The 27,042-nt window shown below is 42.1% G+C and overlaps 1 protein-coding gene across 1 annotated transcript in view; it reads right to left on the bottom strand.

Moving 5' to 3' along the window:
• Positions 1–27,042, bottom strand: part of ENPEP (glutamyl aminopeptidase) — a 68,568-nt gene that overhangs the window by 29,135 nt on the left and 12,391 nt on the right. The window contains 5 exon segments of the mRNA XM_082237132.1: positions 73–186; positions 1,758–1,912; positions 6,114–6,234; positions 12,223–12,354; positions 15,217–15,358. Of these exon segments, the coding sequence (XP_082093258.1) occupies positions 73–186; positions 1,758–1,912; positions 6,114–6,234; positions 12,223–12,354; positions 15,217–15,358 (664 nt within the window).

Raw genomic sequence — 27,042 nt, 5'->3', positions numbered from 1 at the left:
ATAATAATGCCTCTGCTCCACACCACAATATAAGCACGTAATATAATGTAATGTAAGAAAGTTAATATTTACCATTTGCCAATCTCCTTCTGTAGCATTGACCCCCAGAAATTCAAAGAAGCTGGCAAATCCTTCATTCAGCCACAAGTCTTCCCACCAGTCCATGGTCACAATGTTCCCAAACCACTACAATGGGAAGCAGGGGGAGAGAGGGGAGCAGCATTATTTATACAGGTCATACCTCTATGGTAACTTAGCAAATATTTAGATAATACAGCTATTGTGCAGATCTTGTGTGTCAAAATTAATAGATGAAAGGGTTCCTTATATGGAGATATGCTGTCCACTTCACTGAAGACTTTTAGGTGCCAGCTTAAAACAGATATGTTAATGGAGGCATTGGGGTATTGGATATTTTTGAGACCATTGCTGAACTGTTCTGTTGAGCTCTTTTTACTGGGTTTTAATATAATTATGTCTGTATTTTATCTGCTCTGTTTATATTTTGTTTGTTAGGACCCTGACGTCCTATGGCATGAAGGGTGGTTAAGAAAAATAACTAATAAATAAATGATTAAATAAATGTTATTTTCACCAATGCATGCATTTTACAGTATGTAGACTTTCCCCCAAATACATTTTTGTACACATTAGTTCAAGAACTGCATCCAAAATTTGGAGAAGTGTGAATTTCACAGGATAGCTGTGTGACACTTCGCTTATTGGTTCTAGAAGTGTGAATTAGGCAGTTGCTCATTAAAATGCAATCAAAACTGAACTCTGGCTCAACATCCCTGCACAAAGCTCTGTCTACTATCATCTTCCTATCTGCAGCCCCAGCACACACCACCTGAGGCACCCAGCTTCACTCTGCCTAATAATAGGGCTAGCTCTGGGGTGAAATACAGTGGTGCCCCGCAAGACGAACGCCTCGCGAGACGAAAAACTCACAAGACAAAAGGTTTTTTCGTTTTCGAGTTGCTTCGCAAGACGAATTTCCCTATGGGCTTGCTTTGCAAAACGAAGCTTGCCCCGCAAGCTCCGGGGATAGCGGGAAGCGCAGCGCATCTTCCCCGCTTCCCCGGACCTCTTTTGAAGCAAGGGGTGGCGGGGAGAAGATCGCTTCTCCCCGTTGCCAGCCCCGCAAGCTCCGGGGATAGCGGGAAGCGCAGCGCGTCTTCCCCGCTGTCCCCGGACCTCTTTTGAAGCAAGGGGCGGCAAGGGGGAGAAGTGATCTTCTCCCCTCAGCCCCTTGCTTCAAAAGAGGGGACAGAGGGGAAGGCGCACACCTTCCCCTCTCTCCCCGGACCCCTTTTGAACCAAGGGGCGGCAAGGGGGAGAAGGGATCTTCTCCTCTCCGCCCCTTGCTTCAAAAGAGGGGACAGAGCAGCGCTTCCCCTCTGTCCCCGGACGGTCTCCATAGGAACTCATTGATTGATTTTCAATGCATTCCTATGGAAAACCGTGCTTCGCAAGACAAAAAACTCACAAGAAGAAAAAACTTGCGAACGAATTAATTTCGTCTTGCGAGGCACCACTGTAAAGTGCTGTTGATACAGGATGAAAATGAGACAAAACCATTATCTGAAATATGTTTCAGTATTTCAAAGCTTTAAAAAGAATCCACTTATTTTGCAGCTGAAAAGAAAGCAGAAAAATCTGACAGAATAAAATAGATGGCATAAGTGAATCATTATTTCCTTGACTAAAATATTAACATTTGATGACTTTGTGATAAGATGCTATGTAAGCTGTACCTGGTGAACAAGTTCATGGGCAACCACAGCCGCTACTCTTTGCTTGTTTGAAGCAGCAGATTCATTTGGATCATAAAGAAGATTAGTTTCTCTGTAAGTGATCAAACCCCAGTTCTCCATGGCCCCAGTGCCAAAATCTGGAATGGCTATTTTGTCTAGATAGAAAAAGAGAGACATTTACCATGAGTGTTCAAGCTCATTTATCTTATTCAAGTCACAGAACTGCTGCATCTAACAGAAATACTTCAGCTTGTTGCTTGTGCTCCCTGCAACTCTGAAATGCATAAGGTCCTGGAATTCAACCCCCCGAGAGATGCTGCAAGTCAGTATAGGCAATGGTGAACCCTTGGTCTGACTCAGCAGAACATTCAACATGTGTCTGGACTGCTGAAATGCCAGGTTGATGCCGGTGAACTAGCAGGTTCTTCTGCTCCTAATTTCACATTCCCCCTTATGACAGCATGGGTGCAACTATGCTTAACATTTTGGAGAGCTTATGAAATCAAATAGGTGTGGACATGTGGAGCTGGATTTGTGGACCTTGAGTCATGGTATTTGCAGGACAGCCCCTGGCTGTATGCATCTACGTGTTCATCTTTCCACTGGAATGTATCCAATGGGAAGAGCCAGGGAAGGAGAGACAGTGAGATAAGGAGGCACTAACATCGGGAGGAAAGAAGGCAAGAAGATTAGGTGTCCTCCATTGACACCTATTGACTAGGTACAGTATGTGTACAAATTATTGCAATCATAGAACTGAAGAATTGGAAGGGATATTGGAAAACATTTAGTCCACCACCACCTTGATCAACACAGGATTCACACTGCAGCATCCCTGGCAGATGGCTGTCCAATCTCTGCTGAAATATATTCAATGAAAGATGTACCGTATTTTTTGCTCTATAGGACGCACCTAACCATAGGACACGCCTTGTTTTAGAGGGGGAGAACAAGAAAAAAAAATCTCCCCCTCTCTGCTCAGCGCCCCTTCAGCAAAGCAGCAGGAGAAATGGAGCCCCTTCCATTTCTCCCGCTTCGCTGAAGGGGCGCTGTGCAGCTCTCCCTCTCTGCTGAAGCCAGGAGAGTTTTGCTCTCCCAGCTTCCACAAAAGGAACCCAAAGCCTTTGGAGCGCAGCGTGAGGTCCTGCTGAGCTCCAAAGGCTTCAGGGATAGCCACCTGAAGTCTCTGGAGTGCAGCGGGAACTCGCGCTATGCTCCAAAGGCTTCGGGTTCCTTTCGCTGAAGCCACAAGAGCCAGTGTGGTGTAGTGGTTAAGTCACGTAATCTGAGGAACCAGGTTTGCGACTCCGCTCCTCCACAGGCAGCTGCTGGGTGACCTTGGGCCAGTCACACTTCTTTGAAGTCTCTCAGCCCCACTCACCTCACAGAGTGTTTGTTGTGGGGGAGGAAGGGAAAGGAGAATGTTAGCCGCTTTCAGACTCCTTAAAGGGAGTGAAAGGCGGGATATCAAATCCAAACTCTTCTTCTTCTTCTTGCTTTCCCAGCTTGAGCAAAAGGAACCCGAAGCCTTCGGGAACCCGAGTTCCCACTGCACTCCAAAGGCTTCAGGCGACTATCCCTGAAGCCTGGAGAGCGAGAGGGGTCAGTGCCCATCGACCCCTCTCGCTCTCCAGGCTTCAGCAAAAGCAACGTGAAGCCTCCTGAGCACGGAGGGAGCGCTCCCTTTGAGCTTCGGAGGCTTCGTGTTGCTATAGTTGAAGCCAAGGAGCCTACATTCACTCCATAGGATGCACACACATTTCCCCTTAATTTTTGGAGGGGAAAAAGTGTGTCCTATAGAGCGAAAAATACGGTACTCCTGAGGTGCCAGCCAAAATTGAAGCTTGCCTGGTCAGTACAGAGTCCTGGGTGAAATATCTCAGCTGGCTTCCTCCTACTCCTTCTTCAGACCTGTACCTATTTTCCTCAGCCAAACAAAGGGTAATGTAGAAGAGAAGGGAGCTATGCCAGGTACATGTCCTACCAGCAATGTAAGAAGACACCAGCTGGATGAAACCAAAGACCCATCTAGTCCAACGTTATGTACCATAAGTGGCCAACCAGATGCCTCTGGGAAGGCCATAAGCAGTACAGGTGTGCAGTAACTCTCTCCCCCTTGTCTTCCACAGAAAATAGGCTCCAGAGGCAGTACACAGCCATCATGACTAGTAGTCACTGATAGTCTTATCCTCTGTGAATTTGTAAACACCCATCCAAGTTTGTGACCATCACTAGAATCTGTGAAAGTAATATGTGCTGTGTGAAGTAGTTCCTTTCATCTACCCTGAATCTCCAACCATTTACATAGGTATATTGGGTGAGCTTGGATTTGGGTATTATAAGAGAGGGGGAAACTTCTCTTTCTCCACTTTCTCCATACCTTGCAAAGCAACTGAACCACGATTGCCATTTTTATGCCCATTCACCCAGTTTGGAGACATCCCTTTGGACCTCTTCCCAATCCCTCAGTAGGGCTCTTGGCAGGCTCTTCCCCTGCCACAGGGGATGCTTTCTGCTACCTGATTGGTAATGCCAAACTAGTCTTTACAATGTCTTCCTGCAATTAGGTTGTAAAAGGATTTCGTAAATGGGACTAAGAAATATTTATTGGCAAATTAAGTAAACTAAATCCCCATGTAATGAAGAACATCTGCTTCTACTCCCCACAACATGGAGGGTCATGTCTTCACGGCTGGCAATCAATACCAGCTTAAATGAGAATTATGGACGCTAGGTTCCTCTGAGAGGCTGAACAGCCCCGCTACTTAGCCTCGCATAGAATTCAAATTGATTCTGAGATGGGCAATGCTAAAGCATGACCCACCGGTTCAAAAGCCAGAAACCACTGCTTTCTGTTTAATTTTGGTCAAAATGGGTTTCATTTTGGGACTCTGAAGGGCAGCATGTTTATAATTGCAGTTCAACCTTTCTGAACCGCACTTCACCTTTGAGTAGTTTACCACCCACCATTGTTCAGATGTTCAGATGGAAATAAACACACACACACACACTTCAGTCACTTCTGTCTGCAGAATAAAATGTATCTCAGGTGAGTATTAACAGATAGATCACAGCTCCTTGTGAACAGGAACATAGTAAGTTGCCTTATAATAGGACATATGAGCATATGCAGAGTCTAATGGATCAGGCCAATGGCCCACCACATCCAGCATCCTGTTCTCACAGTGCTCACCCAGATGCCTCAAAAGCATAAGAGAACTCTTCCCTTCTGTGGTTTCCTGCAGTTGGTATTCAGAAGCATTACTAGCTCTAGCCATGGAGGCAGAGCGCAGCCATTGGGGCTAGAAGCCATTATTGAGCCAGATTCATCTAGCTCAGTAACTGTGCACATTGGCTGGCAAAGGCTCTCCAGGGTTTTTGGGGACGGTACATTCTCACTCCTACTTGGAGATGCTAGGAACTGAATCCGGGACCTTTTGCATGCAAAGCAGACACTCTACCCCAGAGCTCCTGCCTTACAGAGCAATGGTCCCCTGAAATAGCTGAAGCAGGGGGAAATTCCAGAGGGCTCCATTGAAAATGCACATGTGATTTTGGCCTGTGTGTTGTTGTTGTCTGCTCCAGTCTAGGCAACGTAGGTTTTGCAATCGTGGGTGTGCAATATCACGAATACCGGGAAAGAGGGTCAGAGGGATTTGAAGACTTGTGTGAAAACTAGGGCGATGCAGCGGCTCTGGTCAAATACCAGATTCTGACTTGAATTGGGCTCATTGGACAACACAGGATTTGGCTAGAGTGGGCTGAGGCAACCCTGGATCCCCTTAGGTAGAGTCGGGTTAGCCTGGAGTGGTCTAGGGCTGCCTGGTGGCAAGGACTGGCAGGGGAGAAGATTCATGCAGGCAGTCTATGCAAGTCTCTTGTCCTCTCCTGACAGCATCTTTAATTAGGGGTTTTAGCCCTATTTATACACTGTGAAAGAACCCACACCCAAATCACTTTGGGACCTGAATCTGGGTGGTTCAGGGCCGATCCAAAATGCCATAAAAAAGGTAAAGGGACCCCTGACCATTAGGTCCAGTCATAGCCATATTTGTACATAACACTAAGCCAAGGCTATTTGAAAGCAATATTCAACTGCAATCTTGACAATTTGGTTGGGTTTGTGGAAAGTCATTGACTTTGTGCTAAACTATGGTTTAGCCTTATGTGTGTACAATATGCCCATTATAAGGCAGCTTCATCTGCCCAGCAAAGCATGCTAATATACTGTTAAGGCGCAAGCACAGCAGCTAAACACCACTACTTCAAACATCATACTTCCTGTCAATTTTCAGGTGACTCAGTGACTGACAACAAAATCCTGAAAGCAAATGAACATCAATGTTAATTCGTTACCAAGTTTGGGAAGAGAATAGCTCATGTTGAAGTATCCTTCAAAGAAATCAAATATCTCTTTAGTTATATTTGCTGCATATTCTGCTGTGTGTAACTGCTGGGGCTGGGCATAAACACGGAGCTGTAAAACAAAGCAAAGTTATTATCAGAGGTGTTTCTTGCTGGACACAATTATTGTTTAGCACCAGGATACATTTGATCAATTCACAGAGCTAAAAGGATTAACTCGTCTTGCCCTGAAAGGCAGAAGCACCTTCTCATACATTTTACCCTATAGCACTTTGGCTTCATTGACTAGTTCTACACTTGTTCCATTAAACATTTAACTCCCACCCCCACATCTCTTAGGGGTGATTTATCCCAGATAAGATGTTCCCCAGCCCTTGTTAACTTTTCGTATTTCATGTGATCAGGCTGATGAAAGAGATGAATGATTTTGGCAGTGGAGTAGTAGATAGACATAAGGGGACCAGCGTGAGAGGATGGAAGACCAGAGACCAGAAGACCAGAAAAACTCACAGTAGTCTAGGTGAGAGATGAGCAGGGCATGCCCCAAAGCTTTAGCCAATGGGACAGAAAGGCATGGCTACATTTTGCAATGTTCTAAGTGGAGAAGCAAAGTGAGTTGGTCCATGTACTGAATATGGGGAACAAAGGAGAAAGGGGAGTCAAAGAGTAAGTCCAGGTCACATGTCTGTCCAACAAAGGGAAGGGTAATAATGTCAATGGAGAGAAGAGCTTTGGGGGAAAGAGGGCAAATTTGGTCTCTAGTCATGGGGCAGGGCTTTCTTTCCAAGTATCTCACACTGGGGGCTTAGGGTGATCATGTTCCTTGCTTTACAGAAGACAGTCCTCTATCTGTCAGAGGACAGTCCTGGATCTGAAATTGTCATCTGCTTGAGAATTATCCAGTCCAAAGTCTGGTTTAAAGAGAAGGAACCATACAAAGAGACAACAGGAGTCTTGAGGTTGCCTATCCCTTGTCAGCAGACTGAGCTAGCTCCTAAGTCACCTGGTGTAATTGCTACTATGGTGAGATGTCTTTCTATTTAAATTATAGTAATTTCTTTTAAAATTTGCATCTAGACATATACATTATCATATGCAAATTTTATGCAAATATATGATGCAAATCCTCCCTTTTGGCAAAGCATAACGGGTCATTCTAGGAGGGTTGTATCATGATGCTAAGTTCCCTCTGTTCCTGCTGCTGTGGCTTACAGATGTACTCAGTTCCTTTGGAAGCATGGACCATTGAGGATCAGACTTTTCCTTCACAAATGGGTGTCTCTGGGGATTCTATCATTATCCAATGCTCTCAGTGTGGTACATTTAGTATGAACAGCACCCAGGTGGTATTAAGTGGCCTTCTAAGTCCAAAGCCCTTTAAACTCGGTGAGAGACTTCTCATTGCTGTAGATCAGGCACATCCAACAGGTAAATTGTGATCTACTGATAGATCACTGGATGTCCGTGGTAGATCATTGGCAGATGAGTGGCTCCCCGCAAAGAAGCTGAACAACTTTGGCTCCCCTAAAAGAAGCTCAACATTTTTGCCCTGCACCCCAAAAAATGGGAATGCCCTCCTCCCTAAGAAAAGCTCAGCAACTGTGACCTGAACCCCCCCCAAACAGGGCTTTCCTTCCTACAAAATGCTCAACAACTTTGACCTGAACCCCCCAAAGGGGGTATATCACTGCCAGTTTTTAACTCTGTGAGTAGATCGCAGTCTCTTGGGAGTTGGCCACCCCTGCTGTAGATGACAGCGTGAAACCTCTTCTGCCATCAAATCCCTCACCAAAATATCAGCTATGTTCCATAAGTAATTCTCAAGCTTCCAAAAGTCAATGTTTAAGAAGGTGCTGTGGTCCCAGGATAGTAAAATAAAAAAATATATAACCAAATACATTTTGCTGTACATTAACAGGGTGCTTTTAAATATAGTGTTATGGGTTTGTAGGAGGCAAACTGGGTGCCAGACATTAGATTTGAAATTCAGGCTAAAACCAGGAAATTGCCTGGACAGAAGAGCCATCAGGGTGTAATGACCGGACAATGGCCAGTCACTGACCCTCTGCCTGAGCTCTGGGTAAATAGCAGAATTGGGAAGGGGGAGTGTTACAGGAAGCATGATGTAGAAATAGGAAAGAAATGTGTTCTTTAAAAAAATGAGGCTTGAAATAGCGGGAGATCAGAGGGGTGAGCAGTCAGGTAATGAGGAGTTATAATAATTGCTATATTAATTGTTGTAAATATAACAATATATACCACTCTCTCTCTCTAATAGGCACATGCTTAACTTTTTGCAGTAGCACATTTGTGATAACTGTTGAAAACCAGTGTGGTGTAGCAGTTGGAGTAGGACCTGGAAGAACAGGGTTCAAACCCCACTTGGGCATGCATAACCATGTATTAGGGTTGCCATATGTCCAGGGAAACCTGGACATGTCCTCTTTTGGGGGGCCAACATGCCCATCTGGGCAGATTTTTAAATTTTAAGGGAAATGTCTGGATTTTGGAGGTTTGGTGGGGCTTGGGCCACTGTGGCCTCTGCCAGCCCGAGCTGGGGAAAGAGAAGTGTGGGTGCAGTGGCGTCACAATGTGCCCACGCCTGTGCTTGCGCAGCTCTTTCCCTGGCTTGGGCTAGCAGCGGCTTGGGCTGCCCCCTTGAGCTTCCTGTAAAGAAAAGGTTGGGATACAAATGTAATAAATAATTGCCTTAACACCCACAGTGGTGCAGGGAACCATTTGCAAGAAACAGGCACAGTTAGCAGATATATCCTGGTATTGGTAAACTAATTTTGCCATATTTACCCATCTATAAGATGCCCCCATGTATTTTGGGGGGCTCAGATTTAAGAAAATGGCCTTGGCACTATCTGTGAATAAGACACCCCCTATTTTTTGACATAATTTATTAGGGGGAAAAACTAGTCTTATACACGGGAAAATACGGTAGTTCCAGAAAGAAAACAAAGAACTCCGACGCAAAAAATGTAATGTGAAATAGCTGGATTACAATTAACCTGCTAAAAGGTTAAAGATGTGCATGTTAACCTGCGCTGGCCCAAGAAATTTTGGCACTTGAGGCAAACCACAAAAATTGTACACACCCCACCAGGGAAGAAGGAGTGAGTGAAGATCTGCATCAAGGACAAGGGGGGAATGAAAAACTACATTGGGAATAAGGGGGTGAGTGAAGCTCTACATTGTGAACAAGGCGGGGGAAATAAAATCAACCTTACCCAATGGTTGATGTGGGAATCAAAGACCATTATTGGGGGAAAGGGGTCTGCTCTGAATCACATCAGGTGCCAAGGAGGTGACAGATCTAGCCTCCAAGTACTGCAGCTGCAGCCATTGCTGCTAGCACAGCGGCAGCAGCAGAGGGTGATGCATTCCCTGGAGGCCACATCTGATGCCCCTGTGGATCCTGCTGCCCAAGGCAGTAGCCGCACCTTGTCTCAAGGGTGGGTCGGCTCTGCTGTTGACATACTTAAACTCTAATTATCACTGACTTTAATTTTTGCATCTCACAGCCATTCAGCTCCTACCTCACGTTCTTCTATTTTACATTCCTGCCAACTACTATTTCACTTTGTGCCTCCGATGAAGCAGGCTTGAGTCCATGAAAGCTTAGGCCATAATAAATGTGTTAGTTTATAAGGCGACTATTAGAACATTATGCTAAAAGGCTAATTATTGGCTGAAGTTTCCGTCCAAGTTTTTCTCCGCCTGTATTTTTCCAAAAGCCCCAAAGACATTCTAATTTCACAGAGACTTTTTTTTCCAAAACTGTGTTTGAGCCAGATAATACTAATGCTAAAAACACGAGGAACGAAGCATCTGACAGCTGCTATTAATCCCATGAATTGCACCCTCCCCCCCCATTGACTGGGTGACCCTTTGCCTCTATTTTAAATGAGCAATTAATACACAAACACCATGAGGAGGGGAATTAAGGCTATTTGATCACTATGTTCACTTCCTTGGATGAATGGCAGCTCGACTTCCGCTATCTTTTTCAAACACGTAGCATAAAAAACATTATAGAATGACACTGTTTGAGAGCTATGAAATATTTACTAAGTCTTCAGGGAGAGGTCCCTAGAGATGTGGAGGAAATTGCAGATCGGTGAAATGATGCAGTAAATAAAATGCCCTTATTTTCAGATAAGGAATTGGAGGCATACAAGTTTAGTAACTTGATAGAGAAGCTTAGCCAGCTATATTCCTGGCAGGAGAGCTAAGCTAGTCAAATGAAACATTACAATTAACAGGAGTCTTGCCACAGGTTAATAGATTCTATGATACCATCTAAAGCAGTCATGGCATCCCCCACAGAATTTTGGGAGCTGTGGTTTGTTAAGGGTATGGAGAGTTACTGTATTAGGAGGCTCCTATGGCACTGTGGGTTAAACCACAGAGCCTAGGACTTGCCGATCAGAAGGTCGGCGGTTTGAATCCCCGCGACGGGGTGAGCTCCCGTTGCTTGGTCCCAGCTCCTGCCAAGCTAGCAGTTCGAAAGCACGTCAAAGTGCAAGTAGATAAATAGGTACCGCTCTGGCGGGAAGGTAAACGGCATTTTCGTGTGCTGCTCTGGTTCGCCAGAAGCAGCTTAGTCATGTTGGCCACATGACCCAGAAGCTGTCCGCCGGCTCCCTCAGCCAATAAAGAGAGATGAGCGCTGCAACCCCAGAGTCGGCCACGACTGGACTTAATGGTCAGGGGTCCCTTTACCTTATTCCCTTCTCAGAACTACAATTTCCAAAGGTCTCTGTGAGATGGGGTTGAGAGCTAATCCTCTCTGATAAAGCCATACCTGGAGAGGCCAGAGATTGAATCTGGGACCTTGTATATGGAAAACTGATGCTGTAACACTGAGCTATGTCTTTCCCCTAAATTACCATCACCATGGGACATCCAGCTTGGCTATTATCAGAGACAGAACATTGGACTATTGGAGGCAGACCTTTGGTCTGGTCTAGTCAAGCATTTCTTTTGCTCTTCTGCATTTAATAATCCCCCCATGGGGGACCGACAATATGAGTTTCAGCTAAATTTAGATCTGACCAAAATGTTTCTCAGATTTTCTCCTTCATGCTTAAACGTGTGGAGGAGAAAGAAGGATTATGTTCCTGGCCCCACTCCTGAAGCTGCTGCATCCTGCTCATGCCACCCATGATCTCTGCACACAGAGCCACACAAAGACCACCCGAGGTCTGACAAAGGGATGCCTGGAAAACCACAGCGAGCCGTGTGATCCTTCTCCCTTTTGCATGGATTCATTCTCCATATGGAGGGGAATGTCTGAAAAGAGATCTTGGCTGCCATCCTATGAACACTTATCTGACAATATGTCCCGATTTCACATAGTGTAACTTACTCCTGAGTAGACACTGAGTGCTACACTGCTAAGTCACATCAAAATCCGTGGCTCAGTTGATGACAACTAAGTTAAATCCCATTGATTTAGGCTGCATACATGGCATACATTTGAGGAATTCTGGGAATTGTCATTTATTCCCCCACAGGGCTGTAATTCCCAGCACACTTAACAAACTACAGTTCCCAGGATTCTTTGGATGAGAAATGTCCCTTAAAGGTATGGTATGTACACAGCCTTAATTAAACAAATTCAGTCACAGTGGTACCTCAAGTTAAGTACTTGATTCGTTCCGGAGGCCCGTTCTTAACCTGAAACTGTTCTTAACCTGAAGTACCACTTTAGCTAATGGGGCCTCCTGCTGCTGCCGCACCGCCGGAGCACAATTTCTGTTCTTATCCTGAAGCAAAGTTCTTAACCCGAGGCACTATTTCTGGGTTAGCGGAGTCTGTAACCTGAAGCGTATGTAACCTGAAGCGTATGTAACCCAAGGTACCACTGTACATCCCATTGTTTCAATGAACTATAGCTAAAATAAGGCCAGCATGTTCAACCTAGACCAAAGGATTTTGATTTTTTTAAAAAAGAGGCCTTTCTACATACATAGTGTTTCTATCCTTTTTCACAACATCCATAACTGGAGGAGGGCTTGTTTCCAGTTCGCAAAGCAAAAATCACCAAGAAACATTGCATAAATTTGATAAGAATTAGCACAGGACTTACAGGAATTCCTCGGGCTGATATTTTTTCTATAAACTTAAACTGGTGTACAGCCCAAGCCACTAAGTAGGTGCTCATTGGAACAGACTTTTGGAATGTCGTTACAGTCCAGCCATTGCCCAGTGAACGTTTTTGCTGCGGGGAAAGTGAGGAAAAAAGAATCACAATGAAGCATTGTTTACAAGTAAATAACTTTCCCAAGACAAATGTTTATCTTTATGTACAGAATGGGAGCAGGAAAGTTGTTGTTGTTGTTGTTGTTACTGTATTATTACTTTGGTTACACATAAAATGTGCCCTTTTCAGTGTTAATGCTTTATTACTATTATAATAAATATATAATACCACCTCTTTCCAAGGGCACACTCTCCTAATCACCAAGAAGGCATAGTATGTCATTAGAAGGTAAATAATGTACTGCCCTCATGAAGTTACTTCTGAGGAAAACACAAGATGTCATAGCAGTTATCAGCCCTGTTCACACTAGCGATGGGCAAATCTGTCAATTTCAGTTCTCTCATCTTATCATTTCGCCAATCTTAAATTCAGTTCTCAGCATATCCAGAATAATTCTTTTTTTAAAAATTAAACATAAGGTCCTCATAAAAAATAATCAGCAGGTTAGTCCAAATTTCTCCCAATATACATATATTTGTAAGCAGTTTTACCTAACATACACATTTCTGCAAAGCAAATTTTCCTAATAGCACACATTTTTGTATGTTATTTTCACTAATATGCATTTTTAACAACATTTCACCCCAGTATGTGTATTTTGGAACACATCATTTGACTGAAGAATTGCATTGCAACATTCAGAGATGTTCGAATTTTGAAGGCTGGCTGTGCTTCAGTCTGCATATTGTTTCAGAATGTGCGAATTAGGTTGGTTCACCTTGACATGTGAACTGAATTGAATTTCTTCCCCATCCCTAACTCACACGTTACTCATGTGTCAGGCGTGCTCGTGTGTCAGGAGTGGTCTGATGGTGTTTCCTGCTTGGCAGGGGGTTGGACTTGATGGCCCTTGTGGTCTCTTCCAACTCTATGATTCTATGATTCTAGGCACTCCCAGTTTATAGCCAGGGGAGGCTATCCTTTTCACCCCCAATTCTCCATCAGTGTGCTACCTCAACCATCTAATGACAGCACACTGAGTGAGGTGCATAGGAAACTCTTCGTAAGAGAACCATGCTCAGTATGAGAGCCAGTGTGGTGTAGTGGTTAAGAGCAGTAGATTCGTAATCTGGGGAACCGGGTTTGTGTCTTCGCTCCTCCACATGCAGCTGCTGGGTGACCTTGGGCTAGTCACACTTCTCTGAAGTCTCTCAGCCCCACTCACCTCACAGAGTGTTTGTTGTGGGGGAGGAAGAGAAAGGAGAATGTTAGCCGCTTTGAGACTCCTTTGGGTTGTGATAAAGCGGGATATCAAATCCAAATATGTGGTCATTGGCAGGCAGTGTCATACAAAGGAGTAATGCATGAAAAGGTCTACTCGTGTACTGGAATTACATAGCTAAAAGCAGAAACTTAAGCATGCCTATTTAAGTAAGTTGTATCGAACGCAGTGGGGCCTACTGCTTGGCAAGAGGGGTTAGGATTGCAACCTTAGCCAAGAAATATTCCAGTGTTTGCAAACTGATAAATGGGAATTTTTTGAGGGTTCACTGAAATTACTAGAAACTTATTGTGCAGTTTTACTTCAAAGCTTTTTGGTGGAACTTTCACATTTACTCATCAGAAGCCACAACTTCACTGTAGACAACTGCTGTTGAGGATTGGGCTTCACAGTTCAAATGTACTTATATTTTAATATTTTGGGTAGATTTGAGAGAAAACATTGCAATCAGTAACATTATTTCTAGACAATCACTGACTCCCTTAAAACACAAAATACGTAGTGTGGAGGAAATGTGGTAAGGTTATCTATAGTAGGGTTGCCATATTTCAAGAGGTGAAAATCTGGACACAAAAAGTTGTTGAGCTTTTTCAGGGCAATTTGACATTTGCTTTAAAATGTAAATTTCCCCCCAGGTGGGCATTTAGGACCCCACCAAAGAGGACATGTCCAGGAATTCCCGGATGTATGGCAACCCTAATCTATAGGCTAACTTTGCATATGTCAGGTCAGTTATGTTTATTACTGTGTAGAAGAAAATACTGCAATAGCTACCAATTTTTCAACCACAAATTAAAACAGTGGGAGCTGTATGGTAATCAGAAACTGATGGGCAGAATCCAGTTCATAATTATGTGCTCTAAAATCCCAAGGAAATAAATGGGATGGATTGTGGGCATTTTCACTGTGGCATCTCAAAGCCCCATATCATAAACAGGACACTTTACCTTAACAGAAATATTTAAAAGATATTGATATGGTATGATTTTTGTGTATTTCATCTTTGACTTCTGCTAACAGTAATACAAAGTTTCTAGAACTTTGTACTAAAGCTGATGTTTATGTGAACTAACTTGGGAAATGTCTTTAGCCAGAAGTTTGCTGGGATGGAATTTGCATTTTAATTGTGCACTTAATTTGGAAATTTAGAAACTATTCATTCAAAGTTATGTGTTGGCTTTGACTTTCCACTAGGCTATTCACTGGACATTCTTTTGGCCAAGATCCATAAAATCATTTTCCGCTGCAAATCCCAGAGGCAGAGAACTTACGCCATTGACTTCCATAGAAGATTTGGAATTTAAGCCAAAGGAACTAAATATAACCATTTGTGAACCTATGACCTTTGCCTAGGAAAGGATTTTGACAAACATTCACATCTATGGTTTAACAAAAAAAGGAATATATTTTATAATGCCAAATGTTTTGCTCTTAATGCCCACTAACTCTGATATGAATTCCTCTAACAGACTATAACCCACCTACTCCAAAGTCATTTTTAGAGAATACTAATGGCTGCACCAACAGGCCATGTGATTTGGTGATCAATGCCACCAGGTTTCATGTATCATATGTGCATATAGACATAGAATGCATACCTCCACTGGCATGTTTGATAGAGCTTCATATGTGTCTTCATGGAAAATGGATATATTATAAGTTGCCTTTATGTTAGGTTCATCAAAGCAAGGAAATGATTTTCGTGCATCTGTTGGCTCATGATCAGTGGCTGCTATACTCCTTTGGAAAGAAACGACAGTTACATCAAGCCATTATTCGCAAATAGATAATTAGACCAAGTATGAAAGCAGTAAAAGGAATTTTTCATATGAAAGAAATGGGATAATCTTTCTCCTATGGCTCATATCATAACCTGTGGGATCACCTTACCCAATATATGCCTGCTCGACCACTTCAATCTGCAGAACTGCTATGGGTACCACATAAGACTGGTTCTGCATTTGTAATAAATCAATCTTTTAGTCTGGCAGCACCTACACTGTGGAACTCCTTGCCTGTTGACATGAGGCAGGCACCTTCACTGTACTCTTTTTGGTATCTGCTAAAAGCATTTTTGCTTAGACGAGCCTATTCGGATGTGTAGAATGTGGATGTATGCTTTAGTCTGTTTTTAGTTTACTGCTGATTTTATGTTTTGAACAATTTACAAAATTGCGTGTATTTTTTTAAAACAAAGCGGTGTATAAATTTCATGAAATAAAAACAAATAAAAAATAGTCTTAAGACAAAGTAAAGCTTGAAAGTGTAATTATCCTGCATAACCTGTGAACCCACAAGCCAAATACAGCTAAAAAGCCCTTATGGTGCTTGACAAATGCCTTGTTTATTTATTCCCAGTCAGCCAGGAAAATAGGTATTGACTGCATTTGGCTCAGTTGCAAAGGCCTAGATAAAACTATGATGACATGATCCATAGGTTTGCTGTGACCAGGGATGGATGAAACTAACATAAGTATTTCAGCATCTCTTAAGTTTCTCGTTTCTTCAATCTTAAACTCAGCTCACCCCATTTCCACATCAGTTTGCAATTCTCCATAATACGTATGAAAACTCATAAGCATCTAACTGCACATTTATTCTCATATACACATTTTTGTGTGCAATTCTGCCAAATACACACATTTTTGCAAGTCCCCCCCCCCCGAAGGACTACATTTTTCTTTATTATTTTTACCAATATATTTTATGCACACTTTTTCCTAAGACACTTATTTTGAACACATTGTTTTGGTTGGAGAATAGCATTGCAAAATTCAAAGAAGTACTTTTTTTTTAAGAATGGGGGAAGATTTGGTTTGACTTCTGTGGTTTAGGGAAGCATGGGTTAGTTAGGTTCACATTCAAATGCAAATTGAATAATAATAATAAAATCTCTTCCCAGCTGTGACTGAATGGGCCAACCAAATTAATGTTTTGAGATGGTGAATTTGGACCCATGTAAAATTCTGTGTATGCTGAAACATTTGTGTGATTGCACCCACCCGGCTTGCTACTTACCACATAACTACCACCTCACAACTCCCTCCACATCCAAAACTTTATGCTCACATTTATTAATTTGTGGCATTTTTAACCTGCCCATCACCATATGGTCCCAGGGCAGGAATGGTTAAAACAACAAGAAATAACAGTGAAACTCAAATCACATGAATATTAATTTAAGTCCTCATTGTTATAAACATCACATAAAATCATAGTTTAAAGAATAAAACCTAACACTATACCGCTACAGGTAAACACACAATTTCATATTTGGTAAATATGGGCTGGGCAAACTGTTGGATGTATCATGGATGAAGAACCTAAGAGGAGCCAATTGGATCAGGCCAATGACCAACCTAGTCCAGCATCCTGGTCTTACAGTGGCTGACCAGATGCCTCTGAGAAGCCTGCAAGCACAAGAGCACTCTGCCCAACTGAAATTCCCTGCAACTGATATTCAGAGGCACAATGCACACATTTTCAGCAAACCCATTCAGCAAACCCATGCTTGGCAGGGGGTTGGACTCGATGGCCCTTGTGGTCTCTTCCAACTCTATGATTCTATGATTCTATATGAATGTCCCCATGTCGACTACCAAATGAACCTCCACTGTTTTGGCCCATACTAAGTCTCATCACCAGAAAGACTGCAGTCCCTCACCCCTCCTTTTCTGTGCATACACACCTGTGATAGATAGCTTTAAGCAGCTTGCCAAATGCTAGCTGAAAGCAGCACATTCATAACAGGGACATTGATCACTCTGAGATAACCTTGCACATCTGCCTTTCGTTGTTCATGGACAAGAGTATAATGACAATCTTGGTGGTCTGAATACTGATAGGATGCAGCAAAATAAATGGCTGTGGAACATCGTTGCTATAAATTGATATAGTGATATTTGCCTTAACAGCTGGTACCAGAACATCTTACCTGCCTGGGATATAAATGACTGAGGAAAATAGGGTCATTATAATTGTTGCCAAGGTTTACATAAAATATCTGCTCCCTAAATGGAATCAAGCTCTTCTTATCAACATAGCATTCAAGGATGGAGCAAGATTGATGGGAGAACACAGCTAAGTTGTCTCTTCAATTAATTCAGAATGCTGGTAGCTTTCCAACCACACGTCTGTAGATACGTTTGAGCTACATAAAAGTAGTCCCCCCCCTTCTTTTAAAAAAGAAATAAAGCAAAAACAAGAAGTAATTAAGAGTGAAGGAACATAGCTTGTAACATTCCTGAAGATCTATAAGTTATCTCGCCAGTCAATTTGTCAATGTCCTAGTGTCCTTGGCATTTTCCTAGGACTCCCTACATGCTTAACTGATCATAAAGAACTTATAATGGTACATTCAAACCTGAAGAATTAGTGAGATACCAAGCAAATGGGATATTTTTTTAAAAAAAAATGTGGGCATAAAAATGGGCTGTACAAACTTTAAGGTCAGACTTCTCTCTGCACCTACAGAAAGGGAAATATGCAAATGTCCTACATGCCTTGAAAATCTTCTCAGAAAGACTATACATTCGTACCTTGGTTTTTGAACAGCTTAGTTCCCAAACGTTTTGGCTCCCGAACGTCACAAACCTGGAAGTGACTGTTCCAGTCTGTGAACAATTTTTTGAATCCAAATCTCCTACAGGGCTTCCGGGGCTTCTAATTGGCTGCAGGAGCTTTCTGCAGCCAATCAGAAGCTGTGATTTGGTTTTCAAACATTTTGGAAGTCGAATGGACTTCCAGAATGTTGAACGGAACTTCGAATTCCAAAGTACAACTGTGCTTTCAAGAAGGCAGACTGAAAAGCAAATATATTGTTGCATGTCAGTGGAACAAGGTGCTTACCCAGGGTTCAGTTTCCTTGGAATGAGGACAGCAGAGACTGTGGCATCTTTAGCATATGTGGTTTATTTACACACACATATACAATGTGAGCCAATGATGGAGGGACTCACAACATTAACAGCCCAGGAGGTCCCACAGCCACATCCTCAGATTCAAACAGAAATCAAGGATGTCTCTCCCTCTTAGGCTTCTGCCTACTACAGCCTGCTTCTAGCTTCTAGCTCACACATTCTAGCTCTAGCTTCTGTTTTTCTAGCTACCAGCCAGTTGAGGGAGGGGGACCCATCCATTTGTCCTCTGGCACAGAACCACTTCCTTTGTCACCTTAATGACCCCAAAATGGGGGCCATTATGTCACCAAGAAGTTGGCCTGGCTATTCCAACAACTGAATCCTTCCTGGATCAAGGAATTAGTAGGGGCTCAGGCATACAGCGTAACTACTCCCCCTCACAACAATATTTTCAGCAAGATGGCTTATGTCAATCAACTGTTGAACTAGTGAAACATTATTCGCATGAGAAATTGCATTTATTTAAGATTATTTAAATTTACTGCAACTAGTTTAGGTATTGCTTACATCATGTTCTATTTATATAGATGCTTAAAATTTGACAGCATAAATACACTAAATTCTTAATCACAGAAGCAACAGCACACATCTTCATTCATGCCATAATGGTGTTTCAGTTATTTATTGCTCCTTTCTCTTCGTTGTGGGTTTACAGAATGCTCCAGTATTATGCCGGCAGCTTCCTTAAATGGTGAGATTTTATTTTATTTTATTTTTTTAAAGATATTTATTAAAAGTTTAATAGTTACAGAAAAAAGAAAAAAGAAACAGTAAAAAATTCACAATACATCAAAAATAAAGAGAAAAAACAAAAAAGTTTCATGAAGAAGAATTTACAGGGGATGGGGGTTGGTCAAGGCTTTGGAAATGGTATAGGTGCAATTTATTCAGAACAGAAGGCTAAATTAATTGTGAATAACGTAGTGACGGAATAATTTAAGATTGAGAAAGGAACACGACAAGGTTGCCCAATTTCCCCATTGCTTTTCATATCGGTCCTGGAGGTTTTGCTAAATATGATTAGAAAGGACCAACTGGTAAAAGGTATACAAGTGGGAGCCAAACAGTACAAACTAAAAGCATTTGCTGATGATTTGGTATTGACTTTACAGGAGCCAGAATCTAGTACTAAAAGAATTTGGTCAGGTAACAGGTTTTAAGTTGAACAAGACGAAAATTAAGGTTTTAGAGAAAAATCTAACGGAGATCGAGAGAGATAAGTTTCAGAAGGAGACAGGATTAACACTGGTTAAGAAAGTGAAATATTTAGGGGTTAATATGACCGCTAAGAATGTGAATTTATTTAAGGATAATTATGAAAAATGTTGGACTGAAGTGAAAAAGGACTTAGAAATATGGTCAAATTTGAAGTTATCGTTGTTAGGTCGAATTGCTGTGATAAAAATGAATGTATTGCCAAGAATGCTGTTTCTGTTTCAAACATTGCAAATTTTGGACAAAACGGACTGTTTCAAGAAGTGGCAGAGAGATATCTCTAGATTTGTCTGGAAGGGCAAGAAGCCTCGTATAAAATTTAAGATATTAACTGATGCTAAAGAAAGAGGTGGATTTGCCCTGCCAGACCTTAAACTTTATTATGAATCAGCCGCTTTTTGTTAGCTGAGAGAAAGGATGCTTCTTGAAAATACTGACGTGTTGGATTTGGAAGGTTTTAACAATGTATTTGGTTGGCATGCATATCTGTGGTATAAAGCGTTTAAAAACCATATTGTCAGGAAAGCACTGTTTAATGTCTGGATAAGATACAAAGACCTGTTAGAAAATAAAACCCCGAGATGGCTGTCACCAATGGAAGCAAAGGCTCAGAAAAAACTCAATATGGAGGCCAAATGGCCGAAGTATTGGGAAATTCTGGAGCAAGAGGGAGATAGACTAAAACTGCAGAGCTTTGAAAAATTAAAAAACAGAGTGCGAGACTGGCTCCATTATTATCAAATAATGGAGGCATATAATCTGGACAAAAAATTAGGCTTCCAGGTAGAAAAATCAAAATTGGAAACAGAATTGTTAGACCCCAAAGTTAAGAATTTGTCAAGAATGTATAACTTGTTGTTGAAATGGAATACTCAGGATGAAATGGTGAAATCTGCTATGATCAAATGGGCGCAAGATGTTGGACATAACATTATGATGGCTGACTGGGAACAGTTATGGACCACAGGTATGAAGTTCACGGCATGTAATGCCTTAAGAGAGAACCTAATGAAAATGATCTATAGGTGGTACATAACACCAGTCAAGCTTGCAAAAATCTACCATTTGCCTGATAACAAATGTTGGAAATGTAAGGAGACTGAAGGTACATACCTTTGGTGGACATGCCCAAGGATTAAGAACTTCTGGGAGATGATTTAGAATGAAATGAAAAAGGTATTTAAATATACCTTCCTGAAGAAACCAGAGGCCTTTCTCCTGGGCATGGTCGGCCAATTGGTGCCAAAGAAGGATAGAACTATTTTTATGTATGCTACAACAGCAGCAAGAATACTCATCGCAAAGCACTGGAAGACACAAGATTTACCCACCCAGGAAGAATGGCAGATGAAGCTGATGGACTACATGGAATTGGTGGAAATGACTGGCAGAATCCGAGACCAGGGAGAAGAATCGGTGGAAGAAGATTGGAAAAAAATTCAAAGTATATTTACAGAAATATTGTAAAATTAATGAATGTTAGAAGGATGCTGGAATGAAGTTACATGGTTTTAGCAGAAATGTTATAAAAAACTAAGTAAAAATAGATTGTTAATGGGCCAAAGTGTAAAATTTAAGGTTAGATTGTGTTAAGATAAATTATAGAACAAAAATTGAGAAAGATGGAAAGGGTTTGCTGAAATAGCTAATTGAACAAGAATACAAAAAAGGGAGATGTGAGGAGGTCGATGATACAAGTAAATGAAAGGTAGAGATATTGGATGTATTTTTTAAATGTTTTTGCTTAAATGGTGAGATTTTATAAGCAATTGCTTTTGAAGCAGGACTCAAGACCCTCCAAGTGTCCCTTTTTTCCAGGGACGTCCTTGATTTAGAGAAGCCATCCTGGTTTCTGATTTGATCCCAGAATGTCCCACTTTTCCTTAGGATGTCCCGATTTTCATTTGAGAAATGTTGGAGGGTATGGAGTTATTCAACTGCCAAGCCATCTGAAGGCAATCCTGTATAGGGAATGTTTTTTAAATGTTTAATGTGGTATTATGTTTCATTATGTCTTTATATCTGTTGAAAGCTGCCCAGAGTGCTGGGGCAACCCAATAAGATGTGTGGGGTATAAATAGTACAATTATCATTATGGAATGGGACATCCCTATTTTCATCGGAGAAATGTTAGAGGGTGTGGGACTCCCTCTTCTGAGGTTCTTTGACCCTTGCATTCCACTACCAGTAAGAATGGAACCTGATGACTTATTTATAATGTGACAACTGACCATTCAGCTGGTCTGCCTTGTTTTATTGTGGACTTAAAAGGTGCAAGGAAGGATGGAGGAAAAATCTGCAGTTCTGCAGCAGCATCTTGGTCATTCCCCAAGTTGATGGGGCTCATTTGATAACAATAGGAAACCAAGTCTTTAATGTCATTTGCCCAGTATTGTGGAATGCTAACTGAGTCAGACTTATTGGTCTACCCTTGATTTAAGGCCCCTCCCTTAAATTTGCCACTTCTCCAGATTTTGTGATGTAGTTCTTCAGTCGAAGAATGTATACCAAAATATGTATATTAGGGAAAATAATATACATTCTTCTGCAAAGATGCTTATACTAGGCCAAATTTTGCGGAAAATATGTATATTAGGAGACATGAGCGATAAAATGAATATGAATGTTCATGTAGACTTTGCTTTCTTTAAATCAGAATGCACTGAAGAACTGAAAAACCAGAAGTTCACCCATCCCTAGGTGCAAGACCCATAGAAATGAATGGGAGCAATGCAAAAGCATGTTTGCAAATAGCTCTTATTCATTTCAGTGAATGCAGAATAACTGCCCATTAGATGATGCCCAATGAGAACAGTAAAAAGATCTCTAGGTTGTACAGTATTTGTTAAGGGCTTTATAAATAATAATAATTAGACGCTGTGTTCTCTTTGTATTGAGAAAATGGCAATAGAAGGTGAAATATTTGCTTTCAAAATCCATTATGTTGTGTTACAATAAAACTCTGCCTTTTCTTCAAGGCTTGTCCTGCCCCCATCATTTGCATTATAGTGTCTAGGCCTTACAAATGAGAACCAGAAGCAAGAAACATGTAAAGACACTGAATATTTACGTGCATCTGTGACTGCTTCCAGCTGTTGTTCCCAAAATAAAACATGACCGAAGCTGTGATGAATTGCCTTTGAAAAAAAATTGGCCAAACACATATTTTCAGTGAAATTGTCAGCCTATTATAGAAGGCAATCCAATTTTGGCTTTAAACGCACAGTTAAAGCACCGTTAAACCACATTACTTCCCCCAAATCATTCTGGGAGCTTTAGTTTGTTAAGGGTGCTGGGAACTGTAGCTCTGTGCAAGGTATAAGTACAGTTCCCAATATTCTTTGCAGAAAGCCATGCACTTTAAATATATGCGATGAACAAAGCTGAAGTACAAATTAGAGGGGGGAAAGAAATTAGCCCAACTGATAATGAAAATACATCCCCCAAGTCATTTCAAAGGCAAAACTGATATCAATGAATGGCTAGCTTGTTTTTCACCTCAATCATTTGTATCCATAGCTGCCACCTCCTCTGCAGATTTCTTTTTAAATAAGGATGTGTCTTCTGCTGCTGCTACCTGCTATTATATTCTCCTAATTCTCGTATCAAGTTGGGACCTAGTTACCCGTCAGTAAGAGGATTGGTTGGGGAAATCTGCCAAGGAGTATTAATTCAATGTCCATTGATATAGGTAGCCCCCACCTAGTTTTCCTGAATGGCATCTAAATTCAACGTTCTGCAGACAGATTGACTGAAGACACAGATGGGGAGTGTTTCAAGATGTGCTTGCTATGAGTCAGTCATCTGTTACATAAAACAAACCCCGCTTTCAAAAAAACCCTGTTTGCTGAATCCCTTTGTCTATCCATCTCTGTTTCAGGGTATGCCAATTTGCATTCTGATTGCCATTTCTTACTTTAAAGCTCACCATCCATTTAAAGCATCCTTATACCACTTTAACAGACATGGATTTCCCCAAATAATCCTGGGAACTGGTTTCTTTAAAAGCTTCTTTTTAATTCAATGGGTATGCATCTTTATAAAAAATAAATATACACATCATGGATATGGTAAGTACACAAAAGAGAGAGAAAATAGCAGAAACATAGAATGTACAATTACCATATTTTTTGCTCTATAAGACTCACTTTTTTCCCTCCTAAAAAGTAAGGGGAAATGTGTGTGCATCTTATGGAGCGAATGCAGGCTGCGCAGCTATCCCAGAAGCCAGAACAGCAAGAGAGATTGCTGCTTTCACAGTGCAGTGACCCCTCTTGCTGTTCTGGCTTCTGAGATTCAGAATATTTTTTTTTCTTGTTTTCCTCCTCCAAAAACTAGGTGCGTCTCGTGGTCTGGTGCGTCTTATAGAGCACAAAATACGGTATATACTGCCCTTCATTTAAGGACCCCTGGGGAGTTTTTAACATAAAAAAGCACAATAATACGTGACATAATAATAAACAAAATCCAACCCATATATAAAGAGTGAAAACATTAATATCTAATTGTAAGGAAAAGGGTAAGGGGGGGAATGGACAAATGGACAAATGTAGTAAGCCATAGATGAAGAAAACAAGCAGGGAAAGTACTAGTTAAAAGTACTTCCAGATAAATTCATACTTTGCGCGGACTGTATTGAAAAAGGGTGATTATTAAGGTCAGTGCTATTTTTCCAGAAAAAGAGGTGCCGGAACTGAGCTTGGTGTCTTACGTTGGTGTCACGGAGTTATTCTGCTTTTTCTATTCAGAATGATCTGTTAGATATCCTAAACTCTCACAGAACTGCAGTTCTCAGGGAAGACTGAAAATGTCAAGCCTGGAGTCTACACGTTGCCTGATGAGCTCTCATTTCTGTCAGTAAAATGGTGCTGCCAAATAGCTATTTACAAGATATGATCAAGATGCATCATTCTGAAGCATCAATTAGAGTCTCGTACAAAGGAAGGCCAGAAGAGACAGTATATCTATCTCTTGTCTACCTAAATAAGGGCATGGAGAGCTAAACCTGACTTTGTTTCTGGTTGGTGCACTTTTGGCTTTGACAATAGGGAACAGAAATATCTCCAATCATACTCATTCTCCTGTCTTCAGGCTTGCCTACCTATAATTCAAAGCAGATGGGGGAGTAAAGGTCAAAATCTCACTCAGATACATCTGGTTCTTAGGCTAGCAAAATGATTCACCCTGATGCTACTCTGATTTTAACACAGCATGGGGCTGGGTCCAAGATTTACTGTGCCATTCTATGCAGTCTCCCTGTGTTCTGTGGAGCTTACTCCTATGAAAGTGTGTTCAGGATTGCAGCCTTATGCATTAGTAACTTTGTATTAATGCAACATTTTTATAAGTAACTGTCTTTTTGTAATATTTTGTTTCAGTTATCTATTGTTGCTTCTTCTTTTTTGTACACCGCTTAGGGATATTTTAAATATATTAAGTAGTATATAAATTAAATAATCAAATCAAATGAATGGTGACAAAACTTATAAACAGCACTGAAGTGTTGCATTCATTGGATGGGGATCTCTATACTGCACTTGTAGAGCTTCACTGAAGGCATAATACATTATGGAGGACTAAGCTTCTGGAATAAGGTAGATCAATGGTGTGGACCCTTTTGGGAACATAGGAAGAGGCCTTATATCAAGTCAGACCAATGGTCCATCTAGCTCAGTGTTGTCTACCCTCGAGGGACGTGGGTGGTGCTGTGGTCTAAACCACTGAGCTTCTTGGGCTTGCCGATTGGAAGGTCGGTGGTTCAGATCCCCACAACAGAGTGAGCTCCCGTTGCTCTGTCCCAGCTCCTGCCAACCTAGCAGTTCGAAAGCACGCCAGTGCAAGTAGATAAATAGGTACTTCTGTGGCAGGAAGGTAAATGGTGTTTCCGCGCATTCTGGTTTCTGTTCCGGTGTTCCGTTGCACCAGAAGCGGTTTAGTCATGCCGGCCACATAACCCGGAAAGCTGTCTGTGGACAAACACTGGCTCCCTTGGCCTGAAAGCGAGATGAGTGCCACAACCGCATAGTCGCCTTTGACTGGACTTAATCGTCTAGGGGTCCTTTACCTTTTTACTTTTACCTTTGTCGACCCTCTCCAAGGTTTCAGGCAAGAGCCTCTCCAGTCCTGCCTGGAGATGCTAGCAATTGAATCTGGTACCTTCTAGTATTGATACATCACCCAGGACCAGTTTGAAGGCCAGAGCACAATGGCCCACCATCACACTTTGGCCCTCAAGCTGAGGGAGGAATGAGACCAGGGGCGCCGACTTATAAAAAATATTGGGGGGGCCCATACCGGGGTCCTGCCGCTGCTTCGCTCGGGTAGCCGGGAGAACGCAGTTCGAGGTGGCGGTGTTGGGGAGAGACCCTCGCTCAGGGCGCCATGAGACTTGGCGGCCGGTGGCCAATCTGGGGGGTTTTGGAGCGTATTTCGGTGGAGCGATTGGGGAGGAGGGGGCTTGTTGCCGGATTCTTCAGCTGGGCTGGAGATCCGCTGCTGGGGGGTCCCTGGGCCGAGTTGTGAGCCCGGCCTGCTGAAGGGAGATCCAGCCGATTGCGCGACGGGGACGGCCGGGGCTCTCCGGCTAGGGCGCGCGGCTGGCTGGCTGGCTGGCGAGGGAGCAGGTGGGGAGGAGGCGGGGGTCCTCACTCTCTTAGGAAACGCACCCGCACGCCCGATTGCCACGAAGTCCGAAGGGTGCGTGTGTGGAATTAAAAAGCAAAAACGAGATACGGGCAGGGCAGGCAAAGAGTTTTCCGCAAGAGGATGGAGGGCAGGTTGAAGAGAAAATCACTCAGGATGAGACAGTCAAATCAGCCATGATAAAATGGGCTCAGGATATTGGGTATAAATCATGTTTGAGGACTGGGAAAGGTTATGGACCACCGGAATGAAATTCACGGCATGTAATGCCTTGAAGGAAAATATTATGAAAATGACTTATAGGTGGTACATGACCCCAGTCAAGCTTGCAAAAATATATCACCTGTCTGATAATAAATGTTGGAAATGTAAGGAGGCTGAAGGGACATTCTTTCACCTCCAGTGGACTTGTCCAAAAGTGAAGGCCTTCTGGGAAATGATCTATAATGAGTTAAAAAATGTATTTAAGTATACCTTTCCCAAGAAACCAGAGGCCTTCCTCTTGGGCATTGTTGGCCAGAAAGGGTTAAAGAAGGATAGAACTTTCTTTATGTATGCAACTACAGCAGCAAGAATACTTATCGCAAAATATTGGAAGACACAAGATTTGCCCACACTGGAAGAGTGGCAGACGCAATTGATGGACTA

This window comes from Podarcis vaucheri (assembly GCF_965113315.1).
Source record: "Podarcis vaucheri genome assembly, chromosome: 9".
NCBI classification, from domain to species: Eukaryota; Metazoa; Chordata; class Lepidosauria; order Squamata; family Lacertidae; genus Podarcis; species Podarcis vaucheri.
Note: the sequence above shows the minus strand (reverse complement) of the source record. Positions and strands in the feature narration are given on the sequence as shown.